The sequence below is a fragment of the Gossypium arboreum genome, chromosome 11 (genome assembly GCF_025698485.1).
Source record: "Gossypium arboreum isolate Shixiya-1 chromosome 11, ASM2569848v2, whole genome shotgun sequence".
Taxonomy (NCBI): Eukaryota; Viridiplantae; Streptophyta; class Magnoliopsida; order Malvales; family Malvaceae; genus Gossypium; species Gossypium arboreum.
In genome coordinates this window covers 126791118-126812797 of record NC_069080.1, presented here as the reverse complement: position 1 = coordinate 126812797, position 21680 = coordinate 126791118, and the positions used below count along the sequence as shown (strand labels likewise).

The 21680-nt window shown below is 33.2% G+C and overlaps 1 protein-coding gene and 1 pseudogene across 1 annotated transcript; both read right to left on the bottom strand.

The window, feature by feature from the left end:
- Positions 1-9662: 9662 nt before the first annotated feature.
- Positions 9663-11494, bottom strand: LOC128283958 (disease resistance protein SUMM2-like). Its single transcript, XM_053021388.1, has 4 exons — positions 10762-11494; positions 10524-10630; positions 10274-10414; positions 9663-9926 (listed from the first exon to the last, which is right to left on the bottom strand). The coding sequence occupies exons 1-4, from the start codon at positions 11492-11494 to the stop codon at positions 9663-9665; spliced, it is 1245 nt and encodes a 414-aa protein (XP_052877348.1).
- A 4565-nt stretch (positions 11495-16059) lies between these two features.
- On the bottom strand, positions 16060-18247 carry LOC108472038 (probable disease resistance protein At1g63360; annotated as a pseudogene).
- Positions 18248-21680: the final 3433 nt, after the last annotated feature.

Genomic DNA, 21680 nt, shown 5'->3' with positions numbered 1-21680 from the left:
TTGTTTGGAAAATAATAAATAAATTATCAGTATTCTAATACAAAAATATAAAAATAATAAATTTTAAAAGTATCTTATTAATATTTAATAATAAAATGAATGATTTAATTCAAAAAATAAATAAAATGAATGATGATATTAAAAAACTGAATTATCAATCCTATCAACTCCTTTAATTCAACTTTGGTGGGCATTGAGATTTAATTAATGCACCTACCATTTGTTTTTGAGGAAAATGCAGCTACCATATTTAATTAAAATACAGTTTGTATTTTTATGACTTCGTGACCGTGATTAAAAATTTTAAATTTATATAAATTTTGTATGCATATGATGTCATGTTTAATATACTCAAATTTGCTGCCTATCGACAGTAAGTAGAGAGAAAGATGGATTTGCCTTTTACCATTTTAACTTGATCTTGTTTTGGATTTTTATTATATTTCAAAGGGTTGTTGCGTAGGTTTCAATATTTCATAGCTTTTTTGTTTTCAAAGTGGGCTTTTTAAAAGTTAATTAAATATTTTAATTTAAAGTTTAGTGTCTAAAAATTAGATTACTATTTAAAGTTCAAAAGTTCTTATTGATAGGCCATCTAAGTACCTTTCAAAAAGAAAAAAAAAGAAAAATCTTGGGAAATAATCATAAAACATAAATGTTTTGTGAATTAATTTTTATAATTAATTTGTTTAACTTAGATTGAACTAATTTACATCTTTAAAAAATTGAGTTTATTATACTCCTACTCGAATAAGGACAGGTGACAAGTCAGAAGGTCACTGTAATTAGCCTATTTTGTCCGGACCCATTCAAAGTATTAAAATAAGCCAGACAAATAAGTCCAAGTAAATTAAAATAAAAAAAAATAAATAAAGAATCCAAATTTAAGAGCTCAGTGTCCGGTTACAAATAATTGGGCCTAAATTAAACCCGAACCCCTTAATCTAGACCTAACCCAATTACATAAAATGGCCCAAAAGAACTATACCCAAAATCCCTAGCCCGATTTACAAAAGGGCCAAACCCGAAAGGACTCAAAAAGAATCTCAGCAGCCGAGAGCACCAGAAGCTTCTGGAATATGCCAGAACAGCGCCAGGGGGTCGGGCTCCCACGAGCGGTTTCCCCGCACTGTTTCCTTCACGCGCGCCTCTCCCCGCTCCTCCGTACGGCCATACCTGCAACAGAATACACGAGAAGAAAGCAAGCTAACAGAATAACATAAATGACAGCTAGAAAATAGGATTTTCATTCTTTTTTACCTTTTATTTATTTTGTAAATTCGGTTATAAAAAGGCCATTGATGTAATCTGTAAAGGATCTTACGCACATTGAAATACAGATACTAGATACAAGGAATCAACAAAAGAAGTCAGAGGTGATTTCAAATTTTTTTCTCTTGGTTTTTTAATGTTTCCATTTCTTCTAGCATATATTTTGTTCTATAAAACATTTTTTTTTTAAAAAAAAGGGTCAAGTGAGAAAGGCTTACCTTCATAGTCGTCTCCTTCGCCGAAATCTAAGTTTGAGATAGGGATTGTCGAATTAAAATAAGGTGTGAGCTTCGGCTTTGATGGAAGTAAAAAAATGCCTCTGCCATTCACCAATTGCAATGGTGAAATGGTGGTTGAATGGACGAAAGGGGATGGACAAAGCTGCTGCACCGAAACCCTAGCAAATGGGTATTCGGTTTGTGGTTTGACAAATGGCAGATTGCCATTCAGATTCTTGAAGTTTTGGATTAAAAATGAAACGGCGCCGTGTAAGGGAAGAGGATCCGAGTCAACTCGTTCTAAGACCCGGATCCGCTCCTTTGCATTTCAAATGGGAAATTTATTTGGCCAGCCCTTCCCCTTTTGTGCCGCATTTCAATTAGTTCCTACTTGCATTTTATCTGCCTTTTAAATTTTTCCTAAAATTTGTGCGTTTTTGCAATTGGGTTCGCGCTGCAACACTGCGTTTTGGGGCCTGGATTATTTCCGATTCTAGTTCTCATACTTTTATGCGCATTACACATTAATCCTCTTTAAGACTATTTATTTGTAAATTGTCCCCTTTGTTTCAATTTTGTTAAGTTTTTTATCCCCATTTCTTTATTCATTGCACATCCATTTTCCTTTAATGCTTGATTACTTGCTTTTGTATTTCAAGTTGCTTTGATAATTGAATTTAGTTTTAAAACTGTTATTACAGTTTTTCTCTTTTATTCTATCATTTTAACAATTTGTATATTATTTTATATGTATAATTTGTAATAAAATTTATTTTAGTTTATGTATACTTTTAATTTTATGTTATTTTATAATTTCTTTTGAATCTATTCACCTATTTTAATGTATACGATTCTTTTTGTTATTTAAAGGAAATCCACTTATTTTATGTGTTATTTAAATTATTACTAGGTATATACTTGGTATTTTGACCTATACACATTATTAAAGCCATGTTATTTTATACATATAGTTTTTTTAAAAAATATTTATATATATAATTGTGTTTTTAAAATTTATTACATATATAATTTAAGATAAAATTAATTTAATCTTATAATTCACGTTTTAATTCCATGTTATCTTAGCATACAATTGTTTCTAAAATTTATTCATATGTACATAACTCATATTAAATTATTTTTACTATAGTCCACGTCATTGATTTCATATTATTCCATGTAAATAATTTTCTATGTATTCCTTTAAATTTATTTATGTGTATAACATATTTCTTTTAAGGACCATATTTTAAATTGTACAATTTACTTATTGTATACACTTTTGTATCTTATTATCTTTATGTATATATTATTAATATGTATCGTTAGTCCAAATTAATTTGTTTCATGTAAAATTATTTTATCCATCATTTATTTTAAAATTCCTTTTACACATACATATATATATATATATATATTGGAACATATGCTTGATTTATAAACATCACTAAATTCATGCATTTTATACATATAGTTTCTTTTGTATACATGATTATATTTTTAAAATTTGTTATATATATATAATTTATGGAAAAATAATTTTATATACATTATTAATATCATGCTATTTTTACAAACAATCACTTTTAAATTCATTTAGGTAGATATATGTTTTGTAAACCTATTATGTGTATTTCATAAGATTATATTTTATTATGTATTTTTGCTATCCTTTTATATTTTATAATTTTCCTTTATTGTATGCATTTTAACCAATGTTTTTAAGACTTTGTATATTATTTGATTTAAAAGTCTTCATTTTATAATACATATTTTAATGATTACATATATATCTCTAGTCTGTTTTCACAAATAATTTCAAAATCATTAATTGATTAATTCATATATTATATATTATGTGTTTATCATTATTTTAAATTTGTCTTATACCATATTGTTTTTTTAATTTTCATTTTGTATTGTATATCTTGTATTGATTGTGTTATATTAGGCTATGTATATTGTTGTTGTATATTATTTTCATTTTATTATTATATCTATTGTTCTTCATCCATGTTTGGGAAATTGGTTATATTTTTCTTAGAATAGTTTAATTGTTTGTTTTGCATTGTATTTTCAAGTAAAATTAATATGTTTTGAGTTCACAAATCTTTTTTAAAAAAATCCTAAAATAAGGCAATGTTCAGTATTTAGAAATTTGAGAAATCGTGCCCTACCGTGCTGGGTTTCGATTTTTCGTCGGATTAAACATCTGGACATCCTTTTGTAATTTTTGACCTAAGAGCTTTTGGAAGTTAAAATTCAATTGTGTTTTCAAATGTATAAAGGATCATGTCCTATCGTGCTGGATGTGATGCTTTATACCTTTGAAATTAGAAAGTTTTGACGACTAGCTTAAACCACTCAAATCTTTTTAAAGTGAACCATATTTCAATTTTTTTTTAAAAAACCCTAGACATAAGGATAGCACTTAATCAATCTGGTACCAGTTTTTGGGCGTAGTGAGGGTGCTAACCCTTCCTTATACATAACCGACTCCAGAACCCGCTTTTTTAAATTTACATGGACCAAAATTGATTTAATTGAGACAAAATATCTTATTAGGTGATCTAATCACACCTAAACCAAAAGATTGGTGGCGACTCCACACTTTGTTTTAAAAAGTAGATCCCCGTTTTTCAAATCTAAAAAAATGGTTTCGATAGTCACCTAGACAACAAATTCGCCAACTACCAATTGGAAGGTTGCCCCAAGTTTCATCTCCCGTCCTAACTATCTAGACAAACAAGAATCACTCATTACTTTGAACCCCTGACCTTTTGTTAAAAACGTGATTGTTGGTTACCAAATCCCGTGTGAGCTCAACTACTCCGTATTGTCGTATTGTAATGAATAACAAGATCTGTCTCATCACAGGCATTCTCATCCCATCACAGACATCCTCCCCACATGTCCGTAATGATGGTTAGATGGAAAATTTAGCACGTTAACAATACCTTCACAGGACCCCCTCCAATAAATACCCTCAAGAACGATGAAGAAATGGTTGACTCTCCAAACATATAAATATATACTCTGTCAACTTACCCTCAACACTTTACCTACATACTCTCTTCAATCTCACTCTCTGTAGTCCCTAGCTTTCCGCCCTCAACTGGGTGAATCAACCTCCAAAATCACCACCATGTCCTTCCCCATATCTCTTCTTTATTGTATTACTATATCAATAAAGTTAATTTTGGATTTTATTTTTATTAAATTTGAATTATTTTAAGTTTTGATTGTTTGTTATTTATTGTATGATTTTAATTGATCAAAAATATAAATGTTGGAGCTAAACAATACATGTGTTAAAGTTGCAATGTCAATTCATGATTCATACAACTTATGGGTGATAAGTTTAGTCATATCTCTAACATGATCATGCATTTTCACTCTTTCATTTCCTACATTTTCTGACAAGTAATTCTCTACTAGTGTTCTGAGGATAACTTGGCCCTTGTCAAAGTGCTACCCACATCCTCTATTAGTCCTTTTCCAATCCAATTCCCTATAAATTATTCCTTTAGGATTCTTGAATCTTCACGATACGATATGTAATTATAGAAATAATTTTTTATTCTTTGATCATTCAATTGGTCGTAACTGGATGATGTGCCATGGAACTAACTAAAAATTTGATTTAAACAAATGCAACTATCAGTTAATAGTATAGCTACGGTGAGTAAAGATATCGTTCCCATGAAGACTAAAAATTTTAGTAATTACCGTCTTTTTATTATTTAACCGAATAATTTGAGTGATTGATTAAAAACTAAAATTAACTAAATTAATTAACTAACTATCACGATAAAGAATAAATCAGGAAAATAATCGATTAACAACCAAGAAGCGAAACAATATCCAGGAAAGAATTCACCTAGATTTCATCTGTCATTATCAATCTAAATTATGCAATTTGTTTACTTAACTCCTTGATACGTAGAAACCCCTAAATTATGCTAATATCTCTTTCAAGTATATGATTAATTGACATTTCTTTCTAATTATAACTCGTATTATCGTATTAACTCGTGCTATGGATTCCCATATTAGATTTGACTTTAACCCATTATATTTTTGTGGTCCTAATTCTAGGATTGCATGTAACTCTACTCAATTACACGAGATCTACTCTTAAATTGGGTCTATTCAACCTCCGATTTAAGCACATTGGATTAATAATTTAAAAATATTAAACCAAGAATTATGCGCACATAATTGAGAACAAGAAACTAAATATTTATTGCGTAAAATAAAAATCAAACGACAAAATCCATCATAGGGTTCATCTCCCTGGGTATTTAGAAAATTAGTTAGTTCATGCTTAAAAGTAAAAACATCCAAGATACAGTATAACTGAAAGAACTAAAGAAACCCATGATAACTTCCTAAAAAATCAATTGAGAATCTTCAATCTTAACAGAAATCTGCTTCAAAGTCGGCTTCAATGGTGTTTTTTGAGTTGTTTAACTTGAATATTCTCTGATGGCTCACTTCTATTTTCTTATTTTTGTTATACATTCGCAATTCGGTATGCAATTCCGTGAAATCGACACGGCCTACCACACGCTCATATGGTCTGGCCATATGGAATGGTTCAGCCCGTGTGGCTCTTGTAGCTTGCTTTGACGCTTAGATTTTCACTCGTTTTTCACTCTTTTTGCGCTCAAGTGCTCTATTAAGCATTAAAACATGAATTTAAAAGATTAGGAGCATAAAATTCATAAAATTCATAATTAATATCGAACAATCGCCTAAAAATATATTAAGAATGAGGTTAAAACATGTTACTTTTAGCACTTTCATTGGATCTCATTTGCTAATACATCATGTCTTTGATATTGATGTTACTCAATATGTTACGACTCATTTCTGCCAATGCATTCTTCCATATTGGAATATTGTATTCACCTCTCATGCTACTAACAATTGTAACTATTGCCAATGCAAACTGACACAACGCTCAATGATAGATCTTGCAATCGGTAGTAAATCTTCTGAATTCATTAGATTTTGACCAACCTTGTCTGAGAATAATGTCCATGCATTTGCTCCCAGAAGTGGATCAATTTTTATGACTTAACAATCCATTTGTCAACATACACCCAATGGTCGAGACGTGAACACTAATTTAGCCCTAGAAGACTTAGGAATTCCAACTTTTTCAAGGAAAAATCTCTCACATACATCATCCAAGTTTAAAGCAAATCTACCCTTTTCACTCCAAAATTTGAACAACCTCCTTACTCTAAAATTTTCATCTTCATCTTCGAAAATATTGACATTCATTGCCTTCGCAATATTATTTTGTAGTTCAATAACACTACATTACCTCACTACAGTGACCCATACTATGATCTCGAACTCGATTTTTCCTTTTAAGAGTTTATTGTTGACAAGATTTACAAAACTTGTTTTCTCAACTCCTGGCTTTCCATAAACTCCGACCTTTGGAACCTCATTATTCCTCAAGTATCTCATATCTCATTCTTTTTAAAGTTTACTGTGTCAACGACTAAGCTTGATGTTGGCAACACCTTACCAATCTAGCTTGATGTTGGCAACACCTGACCAATCCACAAAACATCATCGACAACCAAAGCATCTAAAAATCTACCTTTTTCAAGTAGTTCTTCAACCTCTTCCTTCTTACCAACATTATTTACAAGAAATCCACGAAAGAAAAAATTGCTAGCTCTAACTTTGGATTCAAGCTTACATATTTCCCCCATTTTTCCTTTCGACTGTTGCTGGATCAAATGCAAGATTTGAGCGTTTGGCTTAGTGGGCTGATTTTGGCATGGTGAATTCAGCCTAGCAGGGAATTAGTTGCTTCTACTGTCAACAGGAGAGTAATTAAATAAAATTCTGTCTTTTATTTCATTTAGTTGTATTTCTGCTATTTCTTTTTGTTATAACAATTGCTGAGCTGGCTTAATTGTTGAGAATCGATTTTACATGTATATCAATGAAAATTGTTTGGGAAAGGAGTTTTCAGTTTTTCCTTCTAGAGTCGAGTGGTTATGCCCTAAAGAGGCATACTTTAAAACTTCAAGTGAATCACAAACTATTACTCCATTAACACTACAAATGCCCTTTAATTTCAGTAGATTTCACAGTGAAAATAGCCTTAACTGTGGTAGATGAAATTCCATCGTAACCTTTCCTCTTTGATCCCATTCATGTTCTAATGCTAAGCTCTTGTATAATTTTTTCATGTTTTTACTATTATATGTATCAAGAAATTTAAAAGAGGAGAATGTGCGAAGTGAGACTAGGAAAAACTTGGAGAAAAAGGGATATCCTTCACCACAATTGAAATTGCACTCTTAATGTATAACTCCTCAACATGTGAAAGTATAATTTGATTGGTATAGATATCACAATCACTTAACTCATTGTACTTTATTGTATTAATTTCCTCCACCCACCCTCTCTCACTCATGCGGACGATGTATTCAAGAGATTCTTTTCGACCATGCAAAGCTTGGACATACCCATTTAAGTTGTGCAAATCGTAAAACCTCCCTTTAAGGATTTCCTTTTTCTTCAATTCACCAACCTCTTTCTCTTCTTATCAATGTTTCACCAACAATGTCTTGAAGGCAAGAATATTCGATCAGGAATCTCATGTAGGTTTCCTATATTTGTTGCTCTAAGGTTCAATTCCTTTTAAGACAAGAAAACTTATTAAAATTAGGTGATTAGTTTATAAAATATTGTTAAAAATGTAACGATTGATGATTAAAAATGAGAAAAATATGTAATGTTGAGTGACTAAAATTATAAAAGTATATAATGATAGTATTTATATTGTGAACTTTTATCTTCAATACTCAAAATAAAAAAATTATGAAAGTTATAGTTGACTCTTTTATATTTAATCATAGATGTGATTAGATATTGGTGTGTATTCAAAGTAAAATTAATTTTCCAATGTTAAATTTTGCAGAGGCAGGTTTCATGGGTACCTCTATGTTTTAGCAACTAATTTGTAAAATATTAATTAAAAATCTAATGTGTAAAATAAGGACATGAATATGATATTTTAAATATATAAAAGAATTAATGAATTAAGTATGATATTTAAATTAATGAGTTTGCATAGGTGCCTTGTATTATAGTGTTGAATTATTCCATAATGTTGGCTTAACAGAAGAAAGAATGAGCTTGCATTTTATTTTATTTTTACATGGACATGAATTGCGGCCAATAAACTAGTGGCCTAGCTAGTGAAAAACGATTTGTTAGTTGGGATTAAACTAAGATTCAAAGCTCGTGAAACCACGTTGACTCGCCCAACTTTCAATGTATGAATAAATATAGATGATATATATATATGAATAAGAAAACAAGGAATTAAAAGTGTTAGTATGTTAAACATTGACTTTAAGGATATTTTATGGTATAGTGTATCTTTTAAGATTTGATAAATTCTTTGGTTATAAAATAAGAAACAAAAATCTAACAATACATTATAAAAGAAAATAGTCAACAAACTTAAAAAGGAGAAGAAATGAGCGAGAGGAAAACGATAGATTTCCTTAAGGTGTATAAAAGTAAAATGAGTCATGTATATATAAGAGTTTTATCAGCTAAAAATAATGAAGGTAAATGGATTGAATTAACTAAAATAATTTCAATCAATTAAGTTATTTATAGTTTAGCTAAATATAGATTTTACAAATTAAAAAGCTTATTTTTCTTGAACTCTCAAAATTTAATAAAAATAATTTCAAAAACAAAAAGTTCAAAAGTAGACTAATTTTTTGAGTCCAATACATAAATCCACCTTCTTAACTTAGTTCTTACTAGCCTAATGACGTTTAAACAAATGTCACAAAGTGTTTCTTTAAGAATGTAGGATTTAATTGTTTTAAAATATCTCAGTTTTTCGTACATATATATCGCTTTGTTGATATAGAATAAAGTAGAGAACGGAAAAAGCAAGACACTATAAACGAGTATCAAAATAAAAATATTTAAAACACACCCAAAAAAGAAAAAAATTCAAAGCATATTACGGCCAAAAGAGAAACGAGGTTTGATTCAAATAACTAATACAACTTGTAATTGCATTCATCAATTTGCCTAGAAACAAAGAAAATATAAGTAATGCCAATGTCACTCACTACTCGAGTGCTAGCTAGTAGTCTTCAGAAAAATCTTTTAAATGCTTAAAAAAGTCACGAATGGCTCCAAAAGAGACTGGGCATGGTAATAATCCCATTCCACTGATTTCCACCACTCCTCTGGTGTTACATAAATAGAAAATGAGAGAGGTGAAGATGATCGGATTTGGGGAAGACTAAAAGGCAGCCTTTTTAGTTTTCGACAATCTCTTACGTTAATCCATTTAAGAGATTCATAATCCACCACGGCATCAAAGCTGCAAATGCTCTTCAACTCAGGCAGGCATTCCAATACAAGTTCCTTTAATTTCAGAAGGCAAAATTCCATACTCTTTCGTTTGATTCAAAATCTAATGCTATTATTTCCTCCAATTGGACGCATAATGAAATCTTAAGCACTTCTAATTTTAGCGGCATGCAGTTTGGAGAGAACAACTTTTTCATATTTTTTACATCCCTTATTTCAAGATATGTAAGAGAGGAAAAGGTGCTATGTCAGGTTAGGACAAACCTGGACAAAAGCGGATAATTTTCGTGACAACAGAAAGTGCAGTTACGAACGTACAATTCCTCAATGTCACGTGGAAGCATAATCTGATTGGAGATATTACAATCCCGTAATTTAATGCTTTTTGTTGTTATACTTACCGGAAATTGTCTTTTACCCACAAGGATGATATATTTACGAGGCACTTCTCGATCATGAAAAGCTTGGAGATACATGCTCAAGTCGTGGAAGTCGTAAAACCTCCCTTTAATCATTTCCAATTTCTTCAACTCACCAACCTCCTTCCCACTTATCAATGTTCCAATAACATTCAAATATTGAAGGCAAGAAAGTTTGGACAATATTCCATTCGGGATCTCATGTATGATCGAATGTTCTATATTTAGGTACTTGAGACTCAACAAGTTTTTCCAACCCATGAGGGACTTCCTTGATTTTTGTTCCTTGAAGATCCAACTCTTTTAAATCTCGAAGCTTTGACAAAAATGGCACACCGTCTAACTTTTTACAGAAAGCAATCAATAATGCAGTGAGGTTCTTCAAATTTGATATGGAATTTGGGAGACTCTTGATAGGATTCCCAGAGAAAGATTAAGAATCTTGAGTCCATCCATATGATTGAAGAAACCTTCCGGAATACCCTTTATACCACAATCAGCCAGCGACAATGTTGTGAGCATCGGATACTTTGGTGGTGACATTTCCAAGGGATACAGAACTTCTAACATCCGATTCCTCATCAATGAAACCTTCTCCAAATCTTCACTCCATTCTTGCACATTTGGTGGCTCCCTTAATCCCATGCCAGCTTTTACCAAGAATCGAGGTTTTGCACTTGTGATGTGTAATGCCATGTCCCTTGTAAGATCATGCATCTTTACCCGTCCTTTATTGCATGCCATATACCTCATATGACCATGCATCTTTACCCCTCTTTTATTGTATGCCGTATTGCTTATAAGAAGATACTTCTTTTCCAATTCAGAAAAATCTTCTAACAAACAATTGTTTTTGAGTCTATTAATTATTGCACGACCCTTGTCAAATTCTGCCTGCCTGCTATTCATTTCTTCCACAAGCCCTTCCGCAATCCATAGTTTAACAAGCTCTCTCTCTTCAATTCTCCAATCTTCAGGATATAAAGCACAACTGAGAAAACAATGTCGAAGTTTTAGATCATTCAAACGATCATGACTAAATCGCAGCTGCTGAAGCACCTCATTTTCCAATTCATTAACACTTTGTTTGTGTTCGCTTAATTCCTTTTGTTGAGCATTGGTCTGCAATGCAACATGTGACCAGCAGCTCACCAAGCTGACTTGCATTAGAGCAGAACCGAGAGTAGCAGCAACTTGGTCCATTTTGATTTATTTTGTTCAAATGTAACTTGTACTTAAAGTCAATTGGATTAGAACTTGATTTGAAATTGATGTAGAAACTGATATGCTAGCTTTCTTTTGTGTGTAATTCAAGTTTGTATTTGATATATTAGTGGGAGTAGTTATGTTAGTAGGTAACTTACTCATTTTACTTTGTATCCTATATATATTTTGAATCAATTACAATGAAGTAAGTTCTTTTCTTCAAGATCTCTCCTTGTTCAAAAACATCTATTTTTTGCTTGGTTTTCCATATTGTTTAAAATCAACTTCATTTTACTATTTGTTGCTGCCAATGTTCCAACAAATGGTATTCAGAGCCTAAGTCTTTGAGGGCCTCTGATTGTTGGTTGTTTCATTTTGAGAAAACAAAGCACGAGAAAGTAGAAGTTTGAACCTGTTGAACTTGTTGCATCAAAATGAGCTTTACAGCACCTCCACCTCCAGTATTTGCTAGTGGAAACTACCATATTTGGATAGTTAAAATGAAGACTTATCTCCAAGCTCAAGACTTGTGGAGTGTAGTAGAAAATGACATCGAACCACCTCCATTGAGGGCTAATCCCACAATTGCTCAGATAAGGCAGCATGCTGAGGAGAGCACCAAGAAGCACAAAGCTTTAGCTTGCCTGCAGAATGGAGTGTCGATGTAATCTTCACTCGGATCATGGCTGCAAAGACACTTAAGGAAGCATGGGAAAGGTGAAGGAGGAGTTCATGGGGTCGGATAAAACTAGGCAGCAACAAGTCATCAACTTGAGGAGGGACTTTGAAAACCGAAGATGAAAGAGTCTCGAGAGCATTAAGCAATACTCGAGACGTAATCATGGCCACCACCAACAAAGATAAGGTCGCTTGGTGAGGATTTCAGTGATAGCAGAGTGGTTGAGAAGGTTATCACCACACTTCCTGAGAGATTTGAGTCTAAAATATCATCACTCGAGGACTCAAGGGACTTGACAACCATCTCTTTGTCTGAGTTGGTGAACTCCCTATATGCTTTGGAGCAGAGAAGGGCCAACAGGCAGGAAGACCATCCAGAAGGAGCCTTCCAAGCAAAGGCCAAAGAGAATTCCAACTCAAACTACAAAGGAAAGAAGCCTTGGCTTGACAAGAGGGATAAACCAAGGAGAGATTCAGGCAAGAGAAAGTTTCCACCATACGTCCATTGTAAGAAGACCACTCACTCGAAGGTTTTTTGGTTTAGGCGGACATCCAATGCAGGAGCGCAAACAGTTTAGCCATGTTGAGAAAGTTTGTAAAACAAACCAAAGGCACCAAAGACAAAGAAGACTCAAGCTCAAGCTCTCAAGAGCTTCAAGCTCGGAGGAGCATGTGTTCACGACCTCTTGTTTTCATTTTCAAACAAGGTCAAGTAATTGGTTGGTGGATAGTGGTGCTCACACCACATGACAGTGATGAAAGTCTGCTCAAAGATCTAGACGAAGCCATGTCTCTAAAATCGAATTGGCAATGGTGAACTGATTGAAGCCAAAGGCAAGGGCGGTTATTACATCAAGACTTGTTCGTAATAAAGTCATTTCAGATGTGCTCTTTGTGCCTGATATTGATCAGAATCTGTTGAGTGTTGGTCAGTTGGTTAAAAAAGGGTATTCCCTAGTTTTCAAGAATGATTTATGTGTTATTAAGGACTGTCATGGTCAAGAAATAATTACAGTAGGCATGGTAGATAAATGTTTCATGCTTGATGTTAATCAGCTTGAAAACAAAGCTTATGCAAGCTTGGCTGATAATGCTGGTTTATGGCATAAAAGATTAGGCCATGCTAACTTTAGATCACTTGATCTGTTACAAAAACAAAATTTGGTACAGGATATGTCTAAAGTAGAAGCAAATGACAGTGTTTGTGATGTTTGTCAGTTTGGTAAACAAGCCAGATTGCCATTCCCAGTGAACCAAGCCTGGAGAGCTCGAGAAAGGCTTGAACTGGTGCATTCTGATATTTGTGGACCAATGAAGTCCCCTTCTTTGAATGACAGCAAGTATTTTGTACTATTTATTGATGATTTGACCAGATTTTGCTGGGTTTACTTCATGAAACATAAATCTGAAGTGTTTGAGGCCTTTAGCAAATTCAAGGCACTAGTGGAAAATCAAACAAACTGCAAGATCAAAGCATTGAGAACTAATAATGGGACTGAATACTTGTCTGAGAGGTTTCAAAAGCTTTATGAGCATGCAGGGATTCATCATCAGCTCACCACTGTTTATACTCCACAGCAAAATGGAGTTTGTGAAAGGAAAAACAGAACAGTGATGAATATGGCCAGATGTCTGTTGTTTCAAAGCAAGCTTCCAAGCAAATTTTGGGCAGAAGCAGTCAACACCTCAGTTTACCTATTGAATAAGCTACCTACAAGAGCTGTGAAGGACAAAACACCCTTTGAGGCATGGTATGGGCTCAAACCATCTGTTTCCCATCTGAAGGTGTTTGGATGCATGTGCTATGCACTCATTCCAGCAGAAAGAAGTACAAAACTGGAGAGAAGGTCTGCCCCTGGGATATTTGTTGGCTACAGCAGTATAAAAAAGGGCTATAGGGTGTATGACCCTTCAACAAAGAAGATTTTGGTGAGCAGGGACATCAGATTTGATGAAGAAAAATTTTAGAGTTGGGATGATTCTGAAACGAGTCAGTTTGATGAAGATCAGCTCGATATCAGCCTAGAGCCAACTGAAAATGAAGCAGAAAGTGGTGACATTGATGATCCTCCTATGAGAGGAACCAGAACCATTGCTGACATTTACCATAGATGCAATGTAGCAATAATTGAGCCTTCAAACTATGAAGAAGCTGCAAGGGACAGAAGCTGGAAGAAAGCAATGGAAGCTGAACTTGAGATGATCAGGAAGAATAAAACTTGGGACTTGGTTGATAGACCAGATCAGAAGAAGGTCATAGGTGTCAAGTGGGTTTTTAGAGCCAAATTTAACTCTGATGGCTCTTTAAACAAACACAAGGCAAGGCTAGTGGTAAAGGGCTATAGTCAAGAGTATGGTATCGACTTTATGGAGACATTTGCTCCGATGGCTAGGCTTGACACAATCAAGCTTCTTTTGCTTTGGCTGCATGAAACAATGGAAGATTCACCAATTGGATGTCAAGTCAGCTTTTCTGAATGGTTTTCTAAAAGAAGAAATCTACATAGAGCAACCAGATGGATTTAAAGTTCCAGGAGAAGAGAACAAGGTTTACAGACTGAAGAAGGCCTTATATGGCCTGAAACAGGACCTAGAGCCTGGTATGACAGAATTGATGAATATCTGTCAAGGCTTGAGTTCGAGAAAAGCCTGAGTGAACCAACACTTTATGTGAAGAAAGCTGAAGATGAAACTTTGCTAATTGTTTCAGTTTATGTGGATGATCTACTGGTGACTGGAAGCAGAATTGAGCTGATCAATGACTTCAGGACTCAAATGAAGGAAATGTTTGATATGACTGACTTAGGAGCCATGACATACTTCCTTGGTATGGAAGTGAACCAGTCTAATCGAGGAATCTTTATCAGCCAGCAAGCATTTGCCCTGAAGATCCTAGACAAGTTCTGCATGTCTAATTGTAAATCAGTAAACACACCAATAGCTCAAGGAGAGAAGCTGACCAGCTTTGGAAACCAAGAAAGAGTTGATGAGAAGGAATACAGAAGCCTAGTTGGCTGTTTACTTTATTTGACAGCAACTAGACCTGATCTTATGCATGCTGTTAGCTTGTTGTCTAGGTTCATGCATTGCTGTGACATTTCACATTTTAAGGCAGCAAAAAGAGTACTTAGATATGTCAAGGGAACTTTGAAGCTTGGTGTCATGTTTAAGAAAGAAAATGAGCTTAAACTTATGGGATATTCAGACAATGGATCAAGCAGGGCTCAGCAGATGACATGAAAAGCACCTCGGGTTATTTTTCACACTTGGCTCAGAGCATTTTGTTGGAGTTCAAAGAAGCAACAAACGTTGCTCAATCCACACCAAGCGAGTATATTGCAGCAAGATGGCAGTGAATCAAGCCATTTGGCTCGAGAAGCTATTATCCGATTTGAATGAAGAACAAAGTGAAGCTATGAAATCATGGTTGACAACCAATCAACAGTTGCTATAGCTAAAAATCCAGTCTTCCATGGCAAGACTAAACACTTTAAAATTAAGTTCCATTTTGTTAGAGAGGTGAGCAGACAGAGAAATCGGTCTTGTTCATTGCAGTTCACAAGATCAATTGGTCGACATTCTAACCAAGCCACTCGGTACATCCAGATTTGAAGCTTTAAGGAGATGATTGGTGTTTGTTGCATACATCAAGGAGGAGTGTTGAGCATTGGTCGCAATGCAACATGTGACCAAAGACTCACCAAGTGACTTGCATTAGAGCGAGAACCGAGAGCAAAGACAACTTGGTCCATTTTGATTTATTTTGTTCAAATGTAACTTGTACTTAAAGTCAATTGGATTAGAGCTTGATTTGAAATTAATGTAGAAGCCAGCTTTCTTTTGTGTGTAATTTAAGTTTGTATTTGATATATTAGTAGGAGTAGTTATGTTAGTAGGTAACTTACTCATTTTACTTTGTATCCTATATATATTTTGAATCAATTACAATGAAGTAAGTTCTTTTCTTCAAGATCTCTCCTTGTTCAAAAACATCTATTTTTTGCTTGGTTTTCCATATTGCTTAAAATCAACTTCATTTTACTATTTGTTGCTGCCAATGTTCCAACACCTTTAGTGCGTTCCTCCATTCAGAAAGGTCATCAATGCCCTTCCTGCAAGAAGCTACAGTAATTATTCCCAAGGGCAAACCCGCACAACGCTTAGCAATCTTTTTTGCAATTGGTTCTACCCCTGTAACATTTAGAATATCCCGACCCACCTTTTCCGAGAACAACTTCCATGCCCCTTCTTCCACCAAAGGCTTTAATTGCTCTACAACCCATTTTTCGACACACATCAAATGAACGCGTTGTCAACACTAATTTATTCCCAACAGACGGTTCAGGAATTCCTACTTTCTCAAGGGAAACCTCCTGCCATAGGTCATCCAAGATGAACACAGGCCTTCGCTTTCGTGACAATTCTTCAAGCAGCATCCCTGCCCTTCTTGTTTCACTTTCATCACCACAAAAAGTTACTTTGATTTGACTTGCAATGTCCTTTTGTAGTTTAGCAATACTCATCTCCTTGGATACAGTGGTCCAAATCACAACATCGAACCTCCCCATCTCTTTTAAGAGTTGATTCTTTATAAGCTTCATGATGCTGGTTTTCCCCACACCACCCGTCCCCCAAACTCCAATCTTTCCAACCTCATCATCCATTAAGCACTGCCAAATCTTTTCCACACAGGCATTTGCACCTTCACCCGATAAAGTTGTTGTGGACAAAACCTGTCCAATCCATTGAGGATTGTCAACCACCAAACCTTCCTGAAATTTGCCTTGTTGAATACGTTCCTCAACTTCTCTTGTCCTCTTTAACACATCGTCTGCATGAAATCCACGTGTAAGAGTACTGCTTTCACCGATTCGTTCATTAAGGTTTTGAACTTCGTCATTGATTCTTTCGACATTTTCCAACCATATCTGGAATTCCGTCTTGAGTTTCTTTCTTGGCTGCAGCTCTGCGTTCATTCTAGAATCCGTATCTTCCTTCACACCATTCAATTCTGTCAATTTTCTTTTCATGTCATTAACATGCTGATCAAAGCTTCTGTGATTGTCCAAGAGTTTATCAATCTTATTCAGAACAAAGTCCATGGCTTTCAGTTAAGAGTACTGTAAAACATGTAATATGTTAGAAACCAAATAATAATAAAGCATAGTCAGCTGTATGTATCTAAACATGGCTAAAAAATAACGTCATTTTCTGAATAGATTCCACAAGATCTTTTAGAAGTTATAAAAAATGTAATAAAGAAATTTCCCCTCACGAATGACGAATTGAAATTAATAGAACATACATATCTAGAGTTTCCAAATAAATTGCCATGTATGAGGAAGTCTAATATGTTATTATTTGATGATTCAATGCAATAGCAGCGTTTAATTTGTTGTTTGAGTGCCGTTTTTCATAGCATGTTAACATGCTAAAATATCTGCATACTGTTATTAAGCTCCCTGTTTCACCTCCGGAATAGGAGATTACAAATCCTAATCTCAATTCCAATGCTAGGATAATCCTTCTTTTTTACTCTTCTACAGTAAAATGTGCCTAATGGGATGTTGGAAGCACATTTACTGTAGTTGTAACTAGCTAGAACACAAATCATAAACAATTGTCAACATCTTAGTGACCTATGTTAAAGAGTCTTGCATTGCTTTTTTCTATATTCGACACATATTCAAATATAAGATATGCAGATGTGATCTTCCTAAAATATGAAGAAATACATTCACCCTTGAAGTGGGAGAAAAAAGCAATATGTGTCATTGCAAGCATGAAAAGGAACCAAGTTTGTTGCAGTTTATGAGACTTGAAAAAAACAAAATAAAAATGTGGAATTTAATAAATACCTTTTCTGACTAACTTGTTTGAAGACGATGACCGGAAGGGAAAAAAAGAGAGAGCAAAGCGCCACAAATGAGGAAAAGCAGCAAAAGAAATTGGTTGGTTGCTGATAATATGATTGACAAAATGGTAGAAGAGAGTCACTCCAAACCAAAGGGTGTTATGTAGCTGCCTTTCACTCACCTAAACGTATCCAATTACTTTCACCTAACACAAAAGGAAACCAATGCTGAAAGCGGATCAAAGTAGGGAATTATACTTTTCAAAGTGGAATATTTTTTATTAACAAAAAAGTTTAAGTTAGATGGTAATCATGAAAGTATTATATTTTAATAACAAAAAATAAATTCAGAAAATAATACAAAGAAGGAATAAATAATTAAATATTTTCTAAGGGTATTTTAAATTAGAAAATAATTATATATTTGGGAAGGATAAAAGTACTTTTAGTCCAAACGTAGTATTTTAATTTTGGAAACTTTCAAAGTTCAATTTCTTTTAAGATTTTTAATAATTGAAGTTTAACATTTAAATTGTTGGCATATGAATTAATTAATTTTGAATTTTTTGAATTTTTTAATTTTTAAAATTAAATTAAATTTATGCATAATCTTTATAAAAGAATATTTATTAGTGTTCCAATTATTAACGAAATGTTTATTTTGTGAATTTTGATAAAATTTCATTAAGAGTTAAGAATAAATATAAATATCGATGATTTTTAAAATTTTAACAAATTCTTTTTATAAATGAATAAATAGATTTATTTTTAAAACCAAAAACTTAGTCAAAGAAGGCTGCTATGAAACTCTAAGAAAAGAAAGGTTGGGTCCAATCACTTTTTTTTATCACATATGTGTTATGGTTTAAATTATCAAGTTTTTTAAACAAAAACGTTTAATATAATTAATTTAATATATACAAACAATCTATATATAAACAGAGGCGAATTTGAGGGTTGGCAGGGGCTCGGTATCCCTAAAATGTAAATTTACTATTTAAGTTTTTAAATTTTTTTTTTAAAAATTTAAATTAGTAAAGATAAAATTACACTTTAACCCTTTATTAACCCCTTTAAAATTATAAAAATTGATTTAATCTTTTAAAATTATAAAGATATAGAGTATAAAAATTAAATTTTATTTAGCCCCTAAAAATTTATTCTGATTTTACCCCAATATGCAGAGTAGTATATTTTTAAAATATGAAAACATGATGTGAGGTGAGGCGAGGCGAGGTGAGGCGAACCCTGAAAATGGCAAGCATGAAAAGGAATCTATTGTCTATTGCAATTTATGAGCTTTGAAACAACGATGCTGATATACTAAAAAACGCTTCACAGTGTTTAAATTATTTTTATAGGTAAATAAGTTTATATTTTCTATTTTTGGTAAAATTATTGGTATAAGTTAATTTTAAAAACAAATTAAGGATATAAGTCACTTTTTTTATTAGTATTTAAGGAAATAGATCATTTTTACTAATGTAGAGTGAAAGTGTACCATGAGGAAAGCGCTTTGAAAAATTACTATCCTTTAACGCATCACCATCCCTAATTAGATAGTTAAATGTTAATATTTCCGTATATGTTGCTTGAGTTTGACTCATTTTCTTTAGCATGTTAGGTTTTTTTTTAGTTTTTCTCGTTGTTCATTTGGAGTTTTATTTTATTTTATTTTTGTTTTAAGCTTTTTCTAATTCTAATTTTTATAAATTAATTCATGTTGTTTGAAGATTTTTAATTTAATTTTTAATTAATTTTTTAGTTAATAAACATGTTTTTTTTCAAATTTTTAATTCATATTTTAATTGATAACTCCTTTATTTATATAAACAAAAGACTAATTTACCTAAAAGGCCCATTTCCAAGCATATTTATAAAAATGAGCCGATTATACGATTATTTACTGGGGAGGGCCACTTTTTGCAAAATGCACCTACGTGGCCGCGTTTAAGGGGGAAATTTCCAGCAAAGAGTGCTACTGCGGAGCGCTTTGTGCCACGCCAACAAAAACGGGCCAACGTGGAAGCGTTTTGCTAACATGGCACAAAGCGCTCCCCCAGGGGCGCGCTTTGCTGACAATTTTCCATTCCAACGGCTAATTTTTTTTTTTACCGTTGGGGGGTCCAACAGTAAAAAAAAAGAGAGAGTATAAAACCCCCTCCTATTATTTCACACTTAATTTCTTCAAAATTTAGCAAAAATCTCTACAATTTCTCCCTAAAGCTCTCAAATTTCTCATTAAATTTCTCAAAGTTTTTTATAATTAGTTATTTACTTTATTTTTTTCTAAATTAATATTATTTTTTTATAATTTCAAAATTATTTGATCATGTTAGCAATGGCCGGGGAATTAATTTGTCTTGATCATAAACATATCTCCGTCGAACAAATAAAAATGGTAATAGTTTATTTTAAATTTTGAATATTATTTAATATTTTTTCATTTATGTAATTTTAATTAATTTTAATTTTGGAATATTATTTAATATTATTTTCATTTATGTAATTTTAATTAATTTTTATTTTATAATTTTTATAATGTCTATAGATAGGGTGTTACAATGTTATATTTGTAATATGTCTGGTCCGCCATCACCGTTGATAGAAAATTAATTAAGGGAAGTGGGTTTTTGGCACGCGGCCACTATAGGCCGAGGGTGCAAGTTGGACCCGAAACTCATCAGCGCATTAATAGAGAGGTGGACATCCAAGACGCACACATTTCATCTTCCATGCAGAGAGTGTACTATCACTTTGAAGGACGTCCAGTTACAATTAGGACTGCCGGTGGATGGGTTCGCACTCACCGGGTCCATTCAATTTGCTGATTGGGGAGCCATATGTTACGATCTTTTGGGTGCGATTCTGGATAATATATACAGAGGTCGGATTGAGATGGGCTGGTTACAAGACACATTCTCGGAGTTGGGGAATGATTCGACTGAAGTAGAAAGAATACAATATGCTCGGGCATACATTCTTGAGATGATAGGAGGTTATTTGATGCCGGACTTGTCATGAAACCCTGTACATCTGAGGTGGCTGCTAAAACTCGTTGATTTTAGAGCAGCTGGCGAACTAAGTTGGGGGTTTGTCGTGTTGGCAACATTGTATTGGGAGATGTGCAGGGCGACGTGACCAAATAAAGTCAAAATCGGAGGTTGCCTATCACTACTACAGTCATGGGTTTGGTTTCGCTTTCCATTTTTACGTCCTCGAGTGAACCATCCATATACATTCCTACTCATAACAAGGTAAAATTTTTATTTGATTTTACAATTATTCCATATATTTAAAATAAAATTGTATGCTGAAAATTTATTTAATTAGCTGGAACCATCCGGCGAGTTATGTTGGAATACCTACTGCTCTTGAAAATATACGGCTTCTATTAGACCAACGGTCTGAAGCGCAAATAAGTATTAAATAAAATATATATACATAAAATAGTTGTTTCATATTTAGTGCTTAGTACTTAGTATTTAGTATTATGTATATAACTAATATTTTTATCTCGTTCATATAGTTTCAATGGACACCATACGAGGATCCGACAATACGGGCAGTAATTCCGGAAGAATTCTTTCAAAATTCAAACATTTGGCATGTTAAGGTCCCATGGGTCAACTATGCTATTGTCGAGATTCA

Excerpts from the sequence above, each read along its gene's own strand:
- LOC128283958 (XM_053021388.1), bottom strand. The coding sequence starts at position 11,494 with ATGGACCAAGTTGCTGCTACTCTCGGTTCTGCTCTAATGCAAGTCAGC. Across the intron at positions 10,631-10,761 it reads TATAAAGGGTATTCCGGAAG|ACGGTGTGCCATTTTTGTCA; the intron begins GTTTCTTCAATC and ends GTAAAAAGTTAG. Across the intron at positions 9,927-10,273 it reads TGGGTAAAAGACAATTTCCG|GAACTTGTATTGGAATGCCT; the intron begins GTAAGTATAACA and ends CTGAAATTAAAG.